The sequence below is a fragment of the Corvus brachyrhynchos genome, unplaced genomic scaffold (genome assembly GCF_000691975.1).
Source record: "Corvus brachyrhynchos isolate BGI_N302 unplaced genomic scaffold, ASM69197v1 scaffold223, whole genome shotgun sequence".
NCBI classification, from domain to species: domain Eukaryota; kingdom Metazoa; phylum Chordata; class Aves; order Passeriformes; family Corvidae; genus Corvus; species Corvus brachyrhynchos.
This window is the reverse complement of record NW_008237174.1, coordinates 906,695-927,624: the sequence shown is the minus strand read 5'-3', so window position 1 is coordinate 927,624 and position 20,930 is coordinate 906,695. Positions and strand designations below refer to the sequence as shown.

Genomic DNA, 20,930 nt, shown 5'->3' with positions numbered 1-20,930 from the left:
GCCGGCTCTGGAGAGCGCCGGCAGAACGGGGATGCGCATTTGCGGCCAAGTGTCTGTGCGCAGCTGTCTGTCCCTCTCAGCTCGTCCGCTGTGTGTTCTTAGCAGAAGTGACGAGTGGGCATGGGAACATCCATCTCATGGCGCTGGAAATGGAGTGGGAACCCTGATTCCAGGTCCTGCTGTCCCTGCCACGGTGACAGGTTTTCAGCAGGCCGCCAGAAGTGACTGGGGGAGCAGCTGCATTTTCAGGAGGGTTTATGCTTTTTTTTCAGCTTGATATTCAGATAGATATTGCATTAAATGTGGAGTTTTTCATGCTGTTTGATGTGGGATTTAATGGCAGTTACTTCGATAATTAAAATTTTTTCACTTGAAAGAAAACTTAGTCAATCTGTGTTTAAAGAAGGTGTTTAGATGGACTCCTCAGAGTTGACCCCAGGTTGCCCAACATTGCCAGACCCCTCAGTTCTGAGGGGAACAGACAGAAGCAGTGCCAGAGTTCCCAGTTTTTTCATCACTGGAATATGTTTAATTGTAAGAGTGAATTTCTTTAACTTAGATATTTCTGATGTCTCATCTCTGACCTAGTGGGTGACCAAAGCGAACTTTTTAACAATTCTTACCTTCTTCTCTTTTTTTTCACTAGTGAGTGACGAATCTAGTCGCGAGTCAGAAGTTGCTCCCAGAGAACACATGGGTCCCAGTGGCTCCATACAGCCTCGGGAGGAGAAGCAGGAGCCTGTGGTGGTTCGGCCTTACCCACAGGTCCAGATGCTGACACAGCACCACCCTGTCCAGTCTGGTGCCCCAGTGACAGTGACAGCACCACCAGCACATTTGACTCCAGCTGTGCCACTTTCTTTTTCGGATGGGCTTATGAAGGTAATGAGAGGATTCATCGGGGGAAAAAATACGATCTGTATGAGTCGGTGTTGAGAAAAAGTAAATTACACCCAAACCTTCCCTGCTTTTGTTTCTAAAGCTTTCCTTGCATGCTTCTGCTGACTGTGCAGTGCCTTGTGGGTTCCAGATGATACACTGAGGACTTGCTAGTATTTCAGTATTATTTTTGAGGGGGGGTGTATTTTGTTTATCTTTTAGGAGAACAGTGATTTCAATCAGTTTCTGAAATCTTCCATTTTCTCTGCAGGGTATAAAATTAACTGTTAATATCCAGTGTCTGTAGGGCAATACCATAGCCCTGACAGATTCTGCTGATGACTCATGCTAGAACCTGCATATTTCCAGGACAAAATATGCCCTTTCTTTGTTAGGAATAACCAAATATTCAGTATCTTTCTTCTCCAAATATTTACCCATACTTGCATAAACTTTCTCCTCAGGCTTTGACCCCACAAAATGATTGCTGCTTCAACACTGAGCTCTCATTTGAAGTTGCCAATGTCTCTGTCTTTCCATTTCTTGTAGCCTCCCTTGAAGCCTACCATGCCCAGCCGGCCCATTGCTCCTGCTCCACCCTCTACTCTCTCAGCTCCTACAAAGGTCCCTGGGCAAGTGACTGTGACCATGGAAAGCAACATACCACAGGCTCCAACAATTCCTGTGGCAACAATCAGTGGGCAACAGGTGTGGTTTTTTAGTGGCTTTTCTGTTCCATCTCACTGCGTGGTCAGATCAATACACGTACAACTGAAAATGTGGGCTTTTGGAGCAGGAGGGAAGGTAAAAGAGCAGGTTTCCCAATTCAGTGCCACTGGTTGTTGGATCAGTTCTGCTTGTATCATTAAACTTCAGCCTCAGTTATCACCACCTCTTTACAAAGCTGCTGATTTGTTGTAATCATCCAACTGAGATAGCACAGCCAGGGTCTGATGGCAGAGCCATACCCAAAAGCTGGGTCTTTCCTTAAAAGCTCCTGCTGTGTCAGTGTCACTTGGAGAATTTCTGCTGCAGACAAACTGCTGGGATTCATTATTGCAGTGTTCTTCAGCTTCCCTGGGAGGAGATCAGAAGAGGCTGGTGAACAGTTCATGAGTTTGCACTGTGTTCTTGCTGAACTAGGAGTGACAAAATTTGAGGGAGCCTGTGTAGATAACGCTTTTGAAAATTTTTTCTTCTCTAACTTGACTGCAGAGCCAGTTCTGGTGGTTTGAAAATAGTTTGTCAGAACGCTCATTACTAAATCTCTCAGGGTTTTGATGTAAAGTGTCTTTAGGTGGACTTGAGTTAGTGTGGCTAAGGATGTGCAGCAGTTTCAGTGGATTTATTGTATATTAATATCTCTGGGAAGTCTAGAGTTATGAAAAAATAGAATTTGTTCCAGCATTTGCCATATTTCCACCATTGTCTCAACTTTATTGGAGAGGTGGTATGAAACTATGCCTTAACGTCACCAATGCTAGGAGGGCCAACTCTGTGGTTGTTTGTGGGTGGCTACTGGGTGACTGTCACCCAGGTACCAGCCATAAAAACAGACCAGTGAAATAGAGAAGTGTTTACATCTTGCAGTGTCAGCAGGCTCTGTAACTTTATCCTGTACAAACACCTGCCTCTTTTCTCCACTCAGCTTTTAATGCATGCAACCTTGGTACACCGATTATTTCTCCAAAATCTCTTTTCTGTCTCTGAGGCTGAGATGTGGTAATTCTGTGGCCATTAATTTTTGTCAACACAGCTGACTTGTTTTGTTCTTGAACTCTGCAGGGGCATCCCAGTAACTTGCATCATATCATGGCCACCAACGTGCAAATGTCCATCATCAGGAGTAGTGCTCCTGGGCCTCCCCTGCACATTGGAGCATCTCATCTGCCCCGAGGTAAAGATCCAGCTGTGCTATCCCTGCCTCCTGTTCACAGTCTCTCAGCTGGTGCATTTAGCCCACACCTCTGAAACTCTCCTCACTGCTAATGCAACTCTTTCTTCAGATGTTTAAACTGTTAGCGTGAGTGAGTGACTGCTGGCCTTTTAAGAATTATGTTGCCTTCAGCCATTTAGGGCAGCACCATGAGACAGTGTTTAAAATGCTGACAGATACCAGCACATCTGTTATTCTAATTCTTTACTGTTAAAACAGTCAACACTTTCAAGAAAAAATATCCACTGGTAGAGACTCACCTACCCTGCAAAATGTCATGTACATTCTTGGTAGCAAGTATTGCTCACCTATGGCAGGGGCAGCTGGGCAGTTGTGAGGCACATTCTTGTATCCCCCTGTCACAGGACCACTCATGCATGCTAACACATCATATTGTGTGCATTTGCATTTACCTGTGACAACTACAGGCTCTTGTTTCCCAGGATTTTGGATGCTACAGCTTGTAAAACAGGAGATCAGCCCCTTAATGCAGCCCTGTGCTCTTTACAGCCTGTAAGATTTCTGACTGCAGCTTTACTTTCGAAGTCTTATGGGTTAGGTTTGTAGTTCAGCTTTAAATTGATCTGAATTCCAAGTACCATTTGTCACTTTTATTTCTTTTTATGTTCAATGTTATTTGCTCACTCAAGAAAAATAAATGGACACGAGCAAAACCATAATCTTCTTCAACTAGAGCAGATGGAAGGACTGTGGATGTTTATCTGTAGCTAAAGTAGTGTTCACCTGCTTCTTGGGGGACAGCTGCCACAGACTTGGACTCTCAGTACACATTACCCTTTTTCCCTGCTCTTTGTCTCTTGGTTTGATTATTAACTTTTGAGGTAGTCATTTCAATGGAGGACATGTACAGAAGGTATGCAATCCAGTCCATCAACTGATTGCAAGGCTACTGGCCTTGGTGATTTATTATGATCAGGAGTGATCAGACAGTAGACAAATTAATCAATTGCAGGTTTAAATGGTGTGGAGTTTTGGTCTTGTTTTTTTTGGGGGGAGGTGTGGCTGTTTGTTTTGTTTTGTATGGTGTTTCCTTGTTTTGGTTTCCTTCTTTTGCAAGTGTATTTTTCTTCTGAACTTCATCAGGTGCAGTGAGATCATTGCTGGTATCAGGTGACTTATTTACACATTGGCTCAGTAATCAAACTGAATTACTTCTACTGACTTCCATAGCTTGGAATAAGAAAACATGGGATTTGCCATACAAGACTATTACAGGGGAATAAGAGATACCTCTAAAGCAAATTAATCTAAATAATACCTACCCCTCCACACATGCTTTTTTTAAACCTTATGTATGTTTGTTGAAAGCCTTATTTTTACACCAACATCACGTGAACTGACATGCATATGAAATTAGAACTGACATGCCAGCTAATGTCAGGGTCTGTCTGTGGTTGTGTCGGAGCTGTTGGGTGCACGCAATTTAACATGCTTCGTTTGTTTGTTCCCCAGGTGCAGCAGCTGCTGCAGTGATGTCCAGTTCCAAAGTAACCACAGTCCTGAGACCAGCTTCCCAGTTGCCAAATGCAGCTGCAGCTCAGCCAGCAGTTCAGCACATCATTCACCAGCCAATCCAGGCAGGTAGCAGCCAGGCAGCTCTGCACATCACTGACTGCCAGCTCCAAACTCTTCCTGGCACATACCTGTAATGTATAACCTCTAATTGCCTGATTACTGGGCTGTCAGCTCTCTTCCAGGTCTATTTTCTTTATTTTCTTCATAGACTTGGTGCCAGAAATTGGGTTTTTATCTGTCTCCAAAATGCTTAGAAACTGGGAAGACAGTTTAGTTCAGACATGTTCAAGTTTTAAAGTCTGAAAAGTCCAGTACAATGTGCTGGTGTTGATTTATTCTTCAATATGTGAATTGATGTAGAATTTTTGAAGTCTCACTGTAATATGTATATCTCAGCTTTTGTACATGTATAAGGAGAGGATTGTAGGTATCATCTCTCTAAAAGCAGTGCTAGTGTTCAGCCTTAGGACAGAGGATTAAACATCTTCACATTGTGCTTTCAGTTAGGATCCCAATCACCTCTGACTTCATGGCTATACTTGGATTGGAATTTCTTTTCATTCTGAAGGGAACACACCTTTGAGTCTTTTTCTAAAGACCCTCAAGAGATGTGGTCTTGTTAGCTTTGTGGGTTACTGGTTCCTGTGCTCTGTGTGTGTTGAAAACCAGGACAGTTCTGCTTAGGAGCTTGCGGATCAATTCAGAAAGACTGGAAATGTCTCAGAATGCCAAAACTTAGTGACAAGGGGTAGGGAAGCCAAGTAATTCCTAGTTGTTCTCTAAACAGCAGAATTTCCTTTCTGAATGTTCTCTCTTTAACTCTTTTTTTTTTTTTTTTTTTAATAGTCTCGTCCTCCTGTGACAACTTCGAGCACAATTCCTCCTGCAGTGGTGGCAACTGTCTCAGCCACAAGAGCTCAGTCCCCTGTTATAACCACAACAGCAGCACATGCCACAGAGTCAACCCTCAGGTAAAACCTACAGTGCTCTGACTTGACAGAAATTGCAGTGAGGAGAAATGTTAATCATCCAGAGCTGATAATCCTGTACATGTGGAATGATATAAAACAAAAATAGTAATGCTTGTGCAGTGCAAATCCTTGCAGTTCTGTGAATAAAAATGGGTATAAACATGAACTGCTGCTCTGTGTTACGAGAAGGAAAGACCTTAATGAATCACTTTTGAAGCCCTGCTCCCTGGACAGCAGAGTTTGTGTTGCGGGAACTTGTGAATATTTGGCCCGTATTTTTTACGAAGACACAGCAAAAAGTGAAACATGAATGTTGAAAAGCATCCCTGACATGAAGTTCCCTTTATGAACTGATAAGAGTTATGATAAGACTGCCCTTCTGGCTGAGTACATTGGGCAGATGAGGATAGAACAGTGTAGTTCAAACTCCTTATGTTGCTTTGCCATGTGATTGACAGCAGCGCTGCTGCCACTGGGGAGGAGGCAGAGGCCTGATGCGTGTCCCTGTGTTGTATCTTCCATATTCAGTATCCACATGGTTATTTTGATGATTACTTTTCTTCCTGTTCAGTCGCCCCACGCTGTCTATCCAGCAGCACCCCCCTTCCGCAGCAATCAGCATCCAGCGGCCGGCGCAGCCCCGGGACACGGCCACACGGATCACGCTGCCCTCGCACCCCGCCATAGGCACACAGAAACCACAGCTCCACACCATGGCTCAGGTAAGCTGCAAGCACCAGAAAACCCTCTTGCTGCTTCTTGAGATCTCTTTTGTTTATAGCTTGCAGGCTAAGATTAAATTTTGGAAAAGAGTTAGTATGAGTTAGAAATTAATGTTCTTTACAGTCAGTGCAAGATGATTCCATACGAAGTATAGATTTTAAATGTGGTAGTCTTCTAACTTCAAAAATTTCTTTTCATAGAAAACCATTTTCAGTACTGGTACTCCAGTGGCAGCAGCAACTGTGGCACCTATTTTGGCAACGAATACCATTGCTTCAGCAACCACAGCTGGTGAGTATTCATAACGCTGTTGTGGGAGCATCGTGAGGGGTGGGGTTTGTTGCTTTTTGTTGGCTTTCTTCTTTGAATTTAGAACCTGATCATTTCTGAGCAAAACTTTTTTCATGGTAAAGACTGCATTTGGAGATGCATGAGCAGGCTTCAGGAGAGAAATTACAGAGTTCTTCTTTGCCCTCTTTAGGATGTAGATACCGTGGCATGGTAGGGCTCCAAAGAAAGATCTCCTATTAAGTTTGGTTTTTTTCTTCAGGTTCTGTATCTCACACCCAAGCGCCTACAAGCACCATTGTTACCATGACAATGCCCTCACATTCTTCCCATGCTACAGCTGTCACGACCTCAAACATCCCAGTTGGTGAGTGATTTCAGTTTTCAGAAAAGTGTGTAACTGATGCTTCAGTTTTTCTCTGTATGCTGGAAGTGTTTGTGCATGTTAGCAAATTAAGGAGGGAAAGGAAATCAGTTCAAACTGGGAGAAACCAATTAACAGGTCTGCTGTTCTAATTTTTTTTTAATACCAGGAAGAAATAGATGTTCTAGGAGGAGCAGGTAATAAAATGGCTCGTTTACTTCCTCTTGAATTTTTAGACAAACTTGGGCCTTTTGGCACTTCAATACCTGCACTGGATACTGTAAAAGTTATAACTGCTTGGTGATAGAGTATGGCTTTCTTAGTTGATTTTGTAAGTTACTTCATATGCTTCTTGAGGTGTTAGGTGTAGCCTAGCTGAATTTGATTAGTGTGTTCATTTGAATGTAAAACACTTAAGGTCTAAAGGTGGGAACTTTATTTGCCTGCATGTGGAATGTGCCTGAGATGTTTACTACAGAACTCCATAAGGTTCCTTTTGTTTGTCTGTTTTCCTGCTGAATTTTTTTTCTTTTGAAATTTTGTAGTCTCTTTTTATTTCCAAGGAGTGAAATTGTATCTCATACATCAGCATTTCTTGTAAAGCTTTTGTAGGTGTTTTCTTTCTTTTCGTGGCCTCTGTCCACATATACTTGTCTGTCTTGGTCTCATTTCCCTTGATCTCTGCTTTCAAAATTCAGATAACTTGTTCTTGTCATCAGAATGGTTTGGGCTGATCCTAAAATAATGAACTTAATCTGAGCACTGAAGTGACTTTGTTAGCAAGTATAGTTTATATATGTATTTAGAATATCCATCCATTCTGTTAGAAATTGGTGAGAAATGCTTTGTTCTCCTTTTGGTCTGTTGTGGATAGGAAATCATCTGTGGATGGGGTGGGTTGTTTTGGGTTGAGAGGGAAGGGAGTAGTGTTGCTTGGTTTTTTTGACAAAGTTATTGATCTTGCCTTTGCAGTGCTTCTTAGCCTTTCCTTTGCCTGTCAATTGATTAAGCGTTTGTCTTTATGCAGCTAAAGTGGTTCCCCAGCAAATCACACACACTTCTCCCCGGATCCAGTCTGATTACACAGCAGAGAGGAGTAACCTCATACCTCTGTCCAGCCACCGGGCATCTCCAAACCCAGTAGCAATGGAAACCAGAAATGACAACAGGTGGGCAGAGAACTAACAGCTCTCTCAATGAGAGTGTGTGTGAGAAGGGTTTGAGTGCCCTGCTGCTTTTCTGCTGTGGTGGAAATAACCTTGTAGAAGCCTGGGGGGGATGGGATTTGGTAGTTTTGGATCAATTATGATAGTTGAGGTAATTGATAGCTTATGACAGATGAGATTGGAAAGCACGGGGAGTGCTAAAGGGCAGGGGTTGAAGGTTAACTGTTGAACTCACGTGTGTAACACTTGCTCTTTTTGATGCCTGTAGGCAGTCGGTGCCTGTCCAGTTCCAGTATTTCTTGCCTACATACCCCCCCTCTGCCTACCCTCTGACTGCACACACCTACACCCCCATCACCAGCTCCGTGTCCACCATCCGCCAGTATCCAGGTAAGACCAGCTTGGGACAAGCAGCCTCGGGTGCTTTGTTGAGATTTTAGCTTATGTATGTGCTTTAGTGATGGAAGGAACTAAAAGGATTTGCACTTGATTCTGATAATTTGTCACAAAAAGTCTCTGATGACTTGTTGACAGAGGGGAAAACTCATGGGCAGAGGGTACTGAACTAATTCAGAGCCTACTAAATCCAGCTAGTAAGAGTTTTCTCAGGAGTTTCATATTTGATATCCCAGCGGTTGCGTGTCTGTAAGTAAAAGTTTTTGATTCTACAAATCAAAACAGTTCCATTCCTCCAAACCAAGCCAACTCATTGACACATCTTCATTCCCTGGTGTTCTGATAAGCTCTTTTAATATCTTTTCATGTGAATGTACAGTTTGAGAGAGAAACCTGAGCCAAAAAGGGAAGAAATAATTTGCCTTTCACACTTGCACTAGCGTTCTGTTTAGAAAAATGGAGCAATTAATGTCTTTGAACAGTCGCAGTCAAAAAAATTATGCACAACCCAAACTTATGTCATTCTGTGACAAAATTTGGAGCATTTTTACCTTACCTTACCTCGTTTAGGGCTGTTCTCTCTAATGTGATAATTTCCACTGTTCAGACCATAAGAACATGCATGATGTGGATTTTCCTGGCGTATCTGTGTCTGCTGGCAGCACGTTACCTATGAGCAGTATAGAGAAAATTCAGAAGGACTGGGAGGTGGCAAAGCCCATTTGTTGAACAGGAAAGTATAGAATCATAGGGTTCTTTAGAAACCTAAAGTTTGAGAAAGACCTTTAAGATCTTCAAGTCTAGCCATTAATCCAGCACTCCAAAGGCCACTGCTAAACCATTTTCCCAAGTGACACACCCACACATCTTTTAGATCCTTCCAGGGATGGGGACTCCACCACTTCCCTGAGCAGCCTGTGCCAGGGCTTAACAACCTTTTATGGGAAGAATTTTTTCCTACCATCCAATCTAAACTTTCCCTGACAGAACATAATTGCACACAGTGAAGAGTTCCAGTTCTGGAGGCATACTGGGGTGGTGGTAGGCTAATGGTCATTTGTATAAATGCAAATGTATGTTCTTCATCAGGAGCTTATTGACAGAGACATTTTACTTGTTAAATTGACTTGAAGAATCCATGGAAAGTATTAATTATGGCAGCTGGTGGTGACAACTTAGAGCATTCAGGGTATGAGGAGGGAGGTACACCTATGCTGAGCACAGCTGAGTCAGGCTGCAGAGGAGACTTTTTAAAAGATCACTGAGATAAGGAGAGTTAATGCAGAATTTTGGAGGCAGAATGTTGGCTTTGGTTTTTCCAAATGCTGGTTGTGTTTTACATAGTATCCCAAAAGGATTTTGTTGGATAGAAAGTTTTGCAACAGTAGTGTTTTGACTAAGAGAATAAATGTGCCACACTTTATACAGAGCCATTTTCAGGGACCTTGTTTCAATTTTTGATGCTTGTTTTTAGAGTGTCTTGTCAGCACAAGAACTTGATGGAAATCCTGTGACAATGATAAAACCAGCTTGTTCTGCACTGTTAGCAAGCAAGGCCATTGTTGGCAAGTTCACACTTGAATTCTGTGTGTGCCTGCAGAAATCCTGGTGCAGCTCTGTAGAGACTGGAAATCTGGAGATCCAGGGTCTGCAAGTGGTCCAGCAGTATTATTAAGTGCTGTGTGGGAGAGCTGTAATACACTGTGTAGTGGAGCTGAAAAGATGGAATCAGTTGTTTAGAGCTGTGAATTTATTTAAATGAATTGAGCTACTTAAAGAAGGTGTATTGTTGGGAACATTGCTCTGCCACTAAAAGATAATCATGTTCATTTGAGCTGTGGGATCCAGCCCATAATTGTGAGCCATGTTCTGAGGCCAGATAAGGTTGTGTTCAACTTCAGAGCACAAGAAATTACTTAGGTTTCTGATTACTTTTAATCTATTTTTTAAAGCAGGAAAAAATGCCAAGTGTTGGTACTTACATGCATTATACAATATGATAGTGAGCAAAAATACAGCACAGCTTTCTGAGACTGTAATTTGAGTCTACCTAAAAGCAGAGTTTAACTGATCTTTTCTCTCTTGCTGCAATTTGAAATAAAAAATAGAATGAAAATCAGCAGTAATGTTTAATTCCTCTGGCAGACAATCTTACTTCTCTACTCTCAAATTTACTACTGCAACAAGCACACTGGCAAATTAATTTTTCAAAGCAAAAAAAAGTCTTTGAAAAAAAAGTTAGTATTTGAGCGAGAGATGGTAGGGGGAACTGAGGTGACCTGCTGGTGAGGTGTCTGTGTTGCTGCTCCCAGTTTCAGCCCAGGCGCCCAACTCGGCCATCACAGCCCAGACCGGTGTGGGAGTGGCCTCCACTGTGCACCTGAACCCCATGCAGCTGATGACAGTCGATGCATCTCACGCCCGGCACATCCAGGGCATCCAGCCGGCTCCCATCAGTGCCCAGGGCATCCAGCCCGCACCCATCAGTGCCCAGGGCATCCAGCCAGCGCCCATCGGGACACAAGGACTCCACCCTGCTGCACCCATGGGCACGCAGGGGCTGCAGCCAGCACCCATTGGTGCCCAGCAGCCACCCGGCGACACCAAGACCTCAGGTAAGTGCAAGCAGCCAAGTCCTCGCTTCAGACCGAGACAGAGCAGCCGAGCTGCTGTCCTACACCTTTGGCTCTGACTGATTATGTTGTTACAGTCTCTTTGGTCCAGAGGTGGACACTGAATACATCCGTGCACATATTCTCCCAGCAAATATCTGTTGCCTATTTCTGAGCTGATTTATTTTTAAAGCGTACTAGGTGGAGTGTGTGGGCAGCCTTGGATGGGTTACTTCAGTGGAAAAGACTGGCAGTGCCTGAGCTTAAACAAATGCCTTCAGTAAGGCCTTGTAGGAAAAGTAACTTAAAAGTGAGCGACGTTCTCCGGCTGTGCATTAGATCCCAGGAGCAATTAGAATACAGCCAGGTACCTTCTGCTGTTGGTAACCTGATATTGAGCTATGACAGAAACCATCTTTCATTAAAAATGATTGGTCCGATGAAGCCCCAACAACTTACTGGAGGAATGGGATATGGCATCCAAGAGAACGTGCTGTTGCATAGCTGGCAGGCACAGTGTTGTGACTTCCTGGCTGTCCACGTGGTGTGCATCCCTCAGTTGGCCAAACAGGCTCTGGCAGGAGGTCAGAATGCAAACACAGCTGATGTAGCTTATGTACAACTAGCATGTGTTGCCACATGGGCTCTTACCAAAAGTGTTACTCTGTTGACCCAATAGTGTTGGTGATCTCCCTAGTGATTTCTGTGTTTTCCTTGTCTTCTGGAAAAGATTATTTCCTGAGAAGCTTTTGTTAGGCAGGAGGTAGTTTCCACCTTCCCTGCAGAAGGTTCAGTGATCAGATTGCTCGTGGCAAAGATACTGCTTACAAAAGTGTCTGAAAACACTGCAGTTAGTGACTGAGGGACTCAGATAATGGACAACATACGCTCTGCAAACCCCTGCTTTGTCATCACATTTCATTAAGTAACTGCTGCTTTCCACTCTCTCTCTGTGTTTTCCTCTCTGCTGTGTCCGTGTCCATCCTTCCCAGCAGTAGTCCTGGCAGATGGAGCCACCATTGTAGCCAATCCTATTAGCAACACATTCAACACTGCTTCTGCAGCAACTACTGTTGTGCAAACCCACAACCAGAGTGCCAGTGCCAGTGCTCCAGCCCAAGGCTCCTCCCCACGCCCAAGCATCCTTCGCAAGAAACCAGCCACTGATGGGTGAGTAGAACTGAAGGCGACATGTGAGTGACTTCTGTGCAATCCAGCCCAGCCAAATGGAATCATTTCAGTGGAGATAAGGAATATTCTTGCAGATTATTCACTCAGCAGTGGTTGTGAGTAACCTGCTGATTGGTGAAACCGTTCTTCTCCTCCCTCAGGGCAGGATACAGTTTTCTGTACCGTCAGTAATAAAATGAGAAGGACAGTTTGTGTCTTAGGTCTTGAAAGTGACCTTTTGAGGGAAAGTGGATCTGAGGCTTTCTTGCTCAGTGTGATAAAAAGAAAGAGTTCACAATCTACTAAAATTAGAATTGGGTGCTTTGTCTTCAGTGCTTTTCTTGGAAGAATATGTGGATGAGTGGAAAGGATAGGATTAGTACCCTGCTGTGAAGTCTGATTAGGAAAAAGCGAGGGAGTAACTAAACTCTTAAAATATTTTATGTTGCCTGTCTATTTTTAAATGCCTTAATAAAGAGGCAAGAGACAGCTTTAGAATTAACAATGCATTTCCTTCCAACTAGCAACTGAAAGCATTTGGAACTAATGTGTCCTGTGAGATTAAAATTGCATATTTTTTATGTGGGTGGAGACCTTTTTTAAGGCAGAGAAGCTGCAGGCTCTAAAACTGAAAGAGAAGTTAGAGTCAGAGGTAGATCACTAAAGACTGTTTCCATTTGAGAGGTTGATTATTTTGGACAACAATTTGACTTTTGGTCCCACAGGAGACTAAATAGTCTCTAAAATACCTTAATCAGCCTTATCTTAACATCCACACTCAGGCCTTGAGGTCCTGGAGTCAGGGTCTGACAGTCTGGTCCAGCTAGAGGGAGCAGATACCTATCTGAGCACTGTTTAGTTCCAGATGATTTGCTCAGTCTTGAAGCAGGAGTGCAGGACAGCAGTATGGCCAGACCCCTTTGTCCACTGCTGGAGCCTGGCAGTTGCAGCGAAGTGTTCTCACTGACGGGATGAAAGTACAGCTGGCATTCTTGGAGAAGCCCTAAATTGGGTGAGACTAGGCCAGAGCTACTAATCTTTTATTTTAAAAGAAAATATAATACCTAATTTGAAAAGTAAAATGAGACTCTCTGTGTAGCGAATTGGTTATACTGAATACAGAGAGCAGTGCTACAGCCACAACTCCTGTCCTGGTTTGTGCAAGAGAGCTGATTTCTTTGCTCTCAGGGGTGTTTGTCTTTGCACAGGGAGGTAGGAATCCTAGATCTGTCTGTCTCTTACAGGCTGGCAGTCCGGAAAAGCTTAATTCCCCCTCAGCCACCTGAAGTGGCCAGCACACGTGTTGAGAGCACTATGCGAAGCACGTCTGGATCACCAAGGCCTGCTGGGTAAGACTTTAGGAAACAGCCAACTGCATCACAATAGTGGCATTACATTTGTTTGACTTGTGTTCTTTGGCTATTGGAGCATTCTTCTTTCTTTTGGGAAACAATCTATTTTGAATTTGTGACAAACAGCCTTGACAAGTTCTGCTGTTCGTGAAGCTGAGGAAGTAACCCTTAAAAGCTGTGGTGATGAGCTTTCACAGAAACAAACAAAAACCCTCCACTATTGAAAGGGGAGATAGGCCTCAAAACTTTTCTATAGTACTTGAAAATTAACGCTGAGGAAAGGTAAATGCAGCTTGTGCCGTGCTTCAGTAGAGTTCAGTGGCTTTACAATTTTATAACTGTAAGCTACAGTGGGAGCTCCTGCAGAGGATGGGGCAAGTACAGTTTTGGGTACAAGTTCCTCTTGGCTGCATTGTAAAACTCTTTTGATCCTTTTACAAGTATTTTGAAGTTACCTGGAATTAGTCATGGGATTTGCTTGTCATGGTGAATGGAAAAAGTAGTATCTATAATAAATACAAAGGATTAGAAAGGGGGAGGAGGAGGAAATATAACTGAGATTAAGCCTTCTCCTGTTGTTAAACACTTTATTGAGCCAGGTGGGTGCAGGAAAAACTGGATAGTCTGACTCCAGTTTGGCTCATTTCCTTTGTGCTGGGTGCTTATGACTGAGATACAGTTCACTTCACTTTGTTTTGCTTTTATTTGTGCTACAGTGGCAAGCCAAAGCCTGAAATTCACGTGTCCATGGCCACTCCAGTCCCTGTGTCTATGGAGGCAGTGTGTAACCAAGGTGGCGAGCAGCCCACCATCACAGTGCCCCCGACCTCCCAGCAGCCACCCTCTGCCATTCCAACGATCATCGCGGCCGCCAGTCCCACCTCCCAGCCTGCAGCAGCACTGTCCACCATTCCCGGAGCTGTTCCGGCTGCCCCGCCCACTTCCACCACCATCGTGGCAGCACCTGCTCCTCCATCCACCATGAGCGGTGCCCTGTCAGCGGTGCTGGGCCCTGTGGTACCAGAGATCAAAATCAAAGAGGAAATGGAGCCTATGGACATCATGCGACCAGTATCTGGTAGGTGGCTGGTAATCATCCACTTGCTTTTTTAGTTTTTGACACAGTGGAGGAATTAGGAGGATTGCAACACTTTCATCTTGAAACTAAAAGGTCATCTCTTCCATGGTAGCACAGAACACTAGAGCTCCCATATGCCTTATAAAGATCTAGTTTGCCTTTTTTCTAATCTCCCATGACATCACTTCTTATTGTGGTTGCTTTGTTCATGTTCAAATGATCCAACTTCAAAGAGTCTGTGTTGAGTTCCTTGCCTAAAATGCACATGCTCAGCAGTGGTACTGATATATTATGGAATAGCTCAGTTAAATTCAGTTTGTTCACAAATCCTACTGTTCAGCTCCAGTGGCCTTTCTTATATGTGAAGAATTCGTGGCCAGATTAGGACTTCCTAGGGCCCTCCTGTGATTCATGCATATTTTTCTCTAGAACTTTTAAAAATGTTCATTATATTGCCTTACTTACCCAGCTTGGCCATAGTTGCTATCAAATGACAAGGTCAGTAAATTCAGATCCTTACAGATCTTCTTGGGCACTATATAGTGGCAAAGTGATAGGAGTGCATCCCACTTTCATGAGTTTCAGAGTTCAGGTTTAGTTGTTGGTTTTATCACTCTCCTTGAAGCTGTGTGTTGTCCTGTAAGAAAGCAGCTCCTTGTTGCAGATGTGTGTGGAGCATAGGCAGATAGCATTAAGCTCTTCGGGGTTCTGTCTCTTCCTGGCATTTGTGGGTATGCCAAATTGTCAAGAGATCCCATCCCAGAAATTTTATGCTGCAGCCTTGGTCGTGGCTGATGGAGATTGTCCCTCCAAGTTCAGGGAGCGTTCCCTCAGACTACCTGGCTCGCTGCTGCCAGCTCCACACGTGTGTTGATTGGTGCAGTGACCTGCTGATCAGTGCTGAGGGCTTGGCAGTACAAGCAGACTCCTGCAAGGAGAGTGCTGCAGTCGTGCTTCGATTCCATCTGACTCTCTCATCACAAGAGGATAGGGACTTGCTTACTATGCCAGTGACCTGTGTCGGTGTACATACAGAGGGATATTTTTTTACAGTAACACAGACAGATGTTAGGATGATTCCTTTTTGTTAACATTAACATAAGTTTCAAGTATGAAGCAACTGAGGGACAATTGGCTCTGCTCTCATTCTTTATGTATATGAGACACTAAAAACTTTAGCTTACAGGCTTGTCCTAATAATTACTGCTGGCTTGATATCTGGCCTGTTGGTACCCATCACGTTCCTCACACTGTGCTGAAACAGGAAATACTGTTGGAGGTAGTGTTCAAACAATGCGTTATCTTCCCACTGCTGATGGTTTGGGTTCTTCTCTTTCCTTCCTCTCAGCAGTCCCTCCTTTGACTACAAGTACTGTGTCTCCATCTTTGGCACTGCTGGCCAACAATCTTTCCATGCCTCCAAGCGATTTGCCACCTGGTGCCTCACCGAGGAAGAAACCTCGTAAGCAGCAGCATGTCATCTCCACAGAGGAGGGGGACATGATGGAAACAAACAGCACTGATGATGAGAAATCCACTGCCAAAAGTTTGATGGTGAAGGCAGAGAAGCGAAAGTCTCCTCCAAAGGAGTATATAGGTAATGACGTCTCTGATGTCTTTGTTCTTATTCAGGTGTCTGTATTTTCTGTTCTGTTTCTCAGAGAAGGTGCTCTGTCACATTCCCACTTCCTAAATACGAGTAATAGAGAATCCAAGTATCTGTTCCTCAGCACTTTTTGTAAAGGGCTGCTCAGGGAAAATGAATTTTCTCAACACACATTTTGTATGAGGTGGCACTTACTGATCTGCTGCTGGAGTGGATGCCAATCTGCTTTCACTGCTCGATGATAATGCAGCTCTGGATCCTTTTGTAGACGAGGAAGGTGTACGATACGTCCCTGTGCGTCCCAGGCCGCCGATCACCCTGCTCCGTCATTACCGCAACCCTTGGAAAGCTGCTTACCACCACTTCCAGAGATATAGCGACGTCCGCGTCAAAGGTCAGACTCGGGATGGAGCAGACAAGGAGGGAAGGAGGCTACACAGAGTTAGCTGTAGTTTTGTAAATGAGAAAATGGTGTGGTTATTGATGAATCTACTTATGTACAGTGATAGAAATTTGCTCACAAAAGATATCCTCATAAAAGTGACATGCCGTGGTGATAGGCTGCGCTTGAGTTTTCTCATTTGCTACCTAACACTTGCACTTTAATCACGTTCCATATTTAGTGTAACTAGTCTTGTGAAGTAACAAATGGGCTTTTAAAGAAGACTTTTTTACCTAATGCAAGGAAAACAGAGATCAGATACTGTCTTCCAGACTTTTTACCTAGTATTTCAAAAACTTCTAAGCAAACTGGGTTTTCACAACTGTGCAAATACATCTAGGAGTGAGAAGTAGTACAAGGTGGGCATTTTACTGTTTGTGCCACGTGTTTGAAACATTGAGCACTATATTCTTTAAATGAGAAAATAAGGGGTTATGATGTAACCTTTCTGAAAGTACAGATAACCTGTTAGTGAGTGAGAGCAGCAGTCAGGTACATGGCAGATGGGAGGTCACTTTCCTGTCTGAATCAAAACGTTGCTCATTGTCATTTATTAGGATGTAGTGGGAGCAGAACTTGGGTTATTGTTGTTTGAGAAGGGAGGCCTGGCCAGCTCCTGAAATTTGAGTACTGTATGCTTGTGTTTCCTGGTGACAGAAGAGAAGAAGGCCATGCTGCAAGAGATTGCCAGTCAGAAGGGTGTGTCCTGTCGTGCACAAGGGTGGAAGGTCCATCTCTGTGCAGCGCAGCTACTGCAGCTGGTAGGTGCACGGGGCTTGGAGCTTCCCGCAATATGGGGAAACACGAGGCTGTGTAAGACAGGAAGACATTCTTACAAACTCAGTACATTGGGATACCCTAAAGGAGCTGGTGTGTAGTGCCCAAAGGGAGTGGGACATGCTTTCCCCTTTCTCAGGAATGTGGCATAAGTGGCTTGGAAACTTGGAGTGTTGGTTTTGATCCAGACATAAGAGCTGATGTATTTTGTACAGATGATCAAAACTGGCAACTCCCTCCTGCTGGTGCACAGGTCTGAAGAAGCGTCTGTTTGGGATGGTGCGGCTGATCTGAGGAGGCAGCACTGATCCACATTCCTGGATGCTTCTGTTTCAGGTTGGGGGTGAGGTAGGTGCTCTGCATTTTAGCACCAAACTCCCCAAAACCTCTGCATTCCTGGAATAGTATTGTGAGAAGTAGGGGAAGCAGTTGTAGTAGGATCCATGTTTCTTCAGAAGAGGAGCAATCCTGTAAATAGGATGTTAAAAGGAATGGATAGTGCCACATTTTGTCAGAGGCTCCATCTTCTGAATCACTGACAAGAGCAGCTGAGAGGGGAATGGATTATCACTGTTTCTGTGTAGTGTTGTTAACGTGGGCGAGTGTTTGCCAGCTTGGCAGTGACCCTTCTCATGAAGGGCTGATGTCTTTTAGACAAACCTGGAGCATGATGTGTATGAGAGACTGACTGCCCTGCAGGAGGGACTCATTCCTAAGAAAAAGGCAGCAACAGATGATGACTTGCATCGAATCAATGAACTGATACAGGTAGGTCCTGTGGGCCCTCAACCCAAAACTATACCCTTAGTTACAAAGCATCCTGCTGCTGTTAGGAAAAGCTAAAGCTGACCTAAAAAAACCCGTGTGGGTTCACTTCCTGTGTTATCAGTTACGAGGGGCACAAGTAGGAAAAGGGAAAGGGATTGCTTAGACCAGACATTCTGCAGTTAATGACAAGTGTTTCCTTTCAGGGGAACATGCAGAGGTGTAAACTCGTGATGGATCAAATCAATGAGGCTCGAGACTCCATGCTAAAGGTCTTGGATCACAAGGATCGTGTTTTGAAGCTTCTAAACAAGAACGGAACTGTCAAGAAAGTGTCCAAATTAAAGCGAAAGGAGAAGGTTTGAACGCAGACTAATGACTTTGGAAATGGAGAACGTGTACAGAATGGAGCTGAACCTTTTTGTAGTTTGGGTTTGTTTTTAAGCAGAGCATCGGAATAAAAACGGATGAGTTTAGGGAACAGATGGACACGTGAAGCGTGGTGACCTGAAGGGATTGTCCTTGATCTTGTCATAATGAACAAAGATTTCTCTCAGGCTCATCCCTTTTTAAAGTCTTTCCAGTCCCACTGTTTAACTCCTGATGTGTCAGGTATGGACACACCTGTAAGGCAGGAGATTGTGCAGGGGACTCCAGGAGGCTGACATACAGCTATGGACCCAGACAGCAGCCAAGCTTCCGAGCAATGGAAATGGCACCTCTTTCGGTTACCCCATTCAGTTCTCATTCTGACCTTCCAGTGTCTAAAGCAGCCTTCTTACACCAGTGCCACTGCACTAGGGGATCTGCCACAAAGAATCTCCAACAGCTCAGAAGTCCTAGCTGTCAAGATTAAAAGAAAATGGTAAAAAAAAAGGGGGGTGGGGGGGAGAAATCATTTCAAAGTGATATTGTAGTGTCTGTGTCTGTGTTGGTGCTCTGGAATACCTTGTGTTGAGGTACCTCTTTGCAACAGAGGTACTGTAGCTGGTGTAATGTTAATTGTACGTACCACATACATCCTGAAAACATGAATAAAGGAATTGGAGGGTTTTGTACGTGAGCAGTTTGAGTACCTTTGTACCAGTGAAACTCTTCAAGCTGCAAGCTTGAAAACAAAGCTTTGGAAGAAGCTGAGGGGAGAAGAAACAGCATGTTGGGAATCAGCCAGCACCCTGTGCTGTGGAAGGTGAGTAATGCAGTTCCCAATTCAGGTCCTAAAGATGAAATACGGATTATCCCCCCTGCACTTGTCCATTTAACCTTAGTATTTTAGAAAAATTACCAATCAGTTCATTTTTAGTGTTTCATGAACTAACTCTTTTAAGAGTACATTCTTTTCCCCATCCAGTTACAGTGCTGTTATCTTTCCTTTATTCAGAACTGAGTTTTTTCAGAACTTAGATTAAAAAAATAGTATTTAATTCTTATTTCCTGATTTTTATAATTAGAGAAGTAGAATGTCCATATCCACACTGTTCTTGTGTTTTTACTTTTAACACATGCAAACCAAATTAGTTTCAGCTGTGGATGGTATTAGCTTGATTTTGCTTGTTCAAATGAAACCACTTCCATTGAAAGATACAATTCTAATATAATGACATTAACTTTCCTAATACCGAAGTTACAGTAATTGTGTGTGTATGTTGAAATTAAAAGCAGAGGTAAGATTAGAAAAGGTGGGAATTAAAGTGCTGCTATCATCTTGCATTTCTTGTCCTTCAGGAAGAGAAGAACGTGCACAACTGGTCAAGTATTTGTTTGATGTTGTCAGGGTAATAAAACACAGTGCCAACACTCACAGGTTCCTAAGGACTCGGCAAGAAGCTCGCTGGTGATTATGAAGTGGACTTTTGCAGCGCTGGAAACTGTTTCATATCTTGGCAAAAGGATTTTAGGTGCAATCCAAGGCATTACCAGCAAAGAGAGGTATTTGGGGGGAAGAAGGGAGGGAAGGATTGTTTTCAGCACTGCAAAAATTGGGAACTTGTTCTGTTCTTCCAAGTATTCTGACCCGATTCTTTGTAACCTTAGTTTTTCATAAGTTGGTATTCAAGGCTGCCTGCCATCTAGACTAAAAGGATGATGCTGTCCAATACCTTAGAATGGTAGTAATGACAGTGCTGCTCTTGTGCTGTGGAAACCATGTAGATTCTATAATGTTGAAGGCCACGAGTAGACTGTAGAAGGTGTGACTGCCCATGGCAGGGGGTGGAACACAACAAGCTTGAAGTTCCTTTCCTACCCCAACCATTCTGTGATTCTATTCTACAAGAGAAAGTAAGATCACTAACATTCAACCAGATTTCTCCAATTCACATTTTTATGCCTCTTATTTATTGCTTAAGCTTGGATCAGAAATGATCGGCATAAATTCCATTTTGCAGTCTTGAAGGAGTTCAGCCCGTTTGTCTCTTGGGGTTGAATGTGCCGTGCGGGTACTCTGGGCTATGCAAAGTTTGCTCTTCATTTTGCCCGGGCGTTTCACCGGTGTTCGTGGAAGGGAATTAGGAATGAGCGCTGTGGTCAATTAGCCCTTACGTTCACCAAGCGCACCTGGTACAGCCACACTGCCCTGCCTCCCTACCCTGTCCCGTCCACTGACCTACTCCAAACCACCCGCTGTCAGAGAATTCTCTCGGGGTGGAATACAGTGCTTCTATTTTTACAAGATGTCCTAAAACCTTTGATGAAGTAACTACGTCTCTGCGTTGGTTTTTATGGTGCTGTGAAGAAGGGTGGAGGGAAGGATTTGGGTGCCCCAGTGGAAGCTGGAAATACTAAAGTAATTTTTGCGTTGCTGCCGTTGTGCTACTTATGGCTTCTGCCACAACCGTATGTTACATGCGGATGTAACTAATATCGTCCC

The 20,930-nt window shown here is 43.8% G+C and overlaps 1 protein-coding gene across 4 annotated transcripts; it reads left to right on the top strand.

The window, feature by feature from the left end:
- Positions 1-604: 604 nt before the first annotated feature.
- On the top strand, positions 605-19,124 carry SAP130 (Sin3A associated protein 130). Of its 4 annotated transcripts, none has more exons than XR_001860156.1 (20): positions 605-882; positions 1,429-1,587; positions 2,665-2,776; positions 4,289-4,413; positions 5,198-5,322; positions 5,894-6,044; positions 6,246-6,336; positions 6,596-6,700; positions 7,725-7,866; positions 8,132-8,253; positions 10,572-10,874; positions 11,864-12,041; positions 13,286-13,390; positions 14,110-14,471; positions 15,820-16,068; positions 16,346-16,471; positions 17,177-17,280; positions 17,512-17,644; positions 17,951-18,064; positions 18,268-19,124. XR_001860156.1 is itself a non-coding variant. In XM_008629537.2 (19 exons), exons 1-19 carry the CDS (start codon positions 694-696, stop codon positions 18,424-18,426), a joined length of 3,018 nt encoding a protein of 1,005 aa, XP_008627759.2. In that variant the 5' UTR covers positions 608-693; the 3' UTR covers positions 18,427-19,124. The 4 variants fall into 4 exon arrangements, 2 of the variants coding, with proteins under 2 accessions (XP_008627759.2, XP_017584275.1); XR_001860157.1 differs by having other exon boundaries at positions 606-882; positions 11,867-12,041; XM_008629537.2 differs by lacking the exon at positions 17,512-17,644 and having other exon boundaries at positions 608-882; positions 15,823-16,068.
- Positions 19,125-20,930: the final 1,806 nt, after the last annotated feature.

Bases quoted from the DNA above. Each gene is read 5' to 3' on its own strand.
- SAP130 (XM_017728786.1), top strand. From the start codon at position 694: ATGGGTCCCAGTGGCTCCATACAGCCTCGGGAGGAGAAGCAGGAGCCT. The intron at 2,777-4,288 runs GTAAAGATCCAG...TTTGTTCCCCAG, and splicing joins AGCATCTCATCTGCCCCGAG to GTGCAGCAGCTGCTGCAGTG. The intron at 4,414-5,197 runs GCAGGTAGCAGC...TTTTTTTAATAG, and splicing joins TCATTCACCAGCCAATCCAG to TCTCGTCCTCCTGTGACAAC.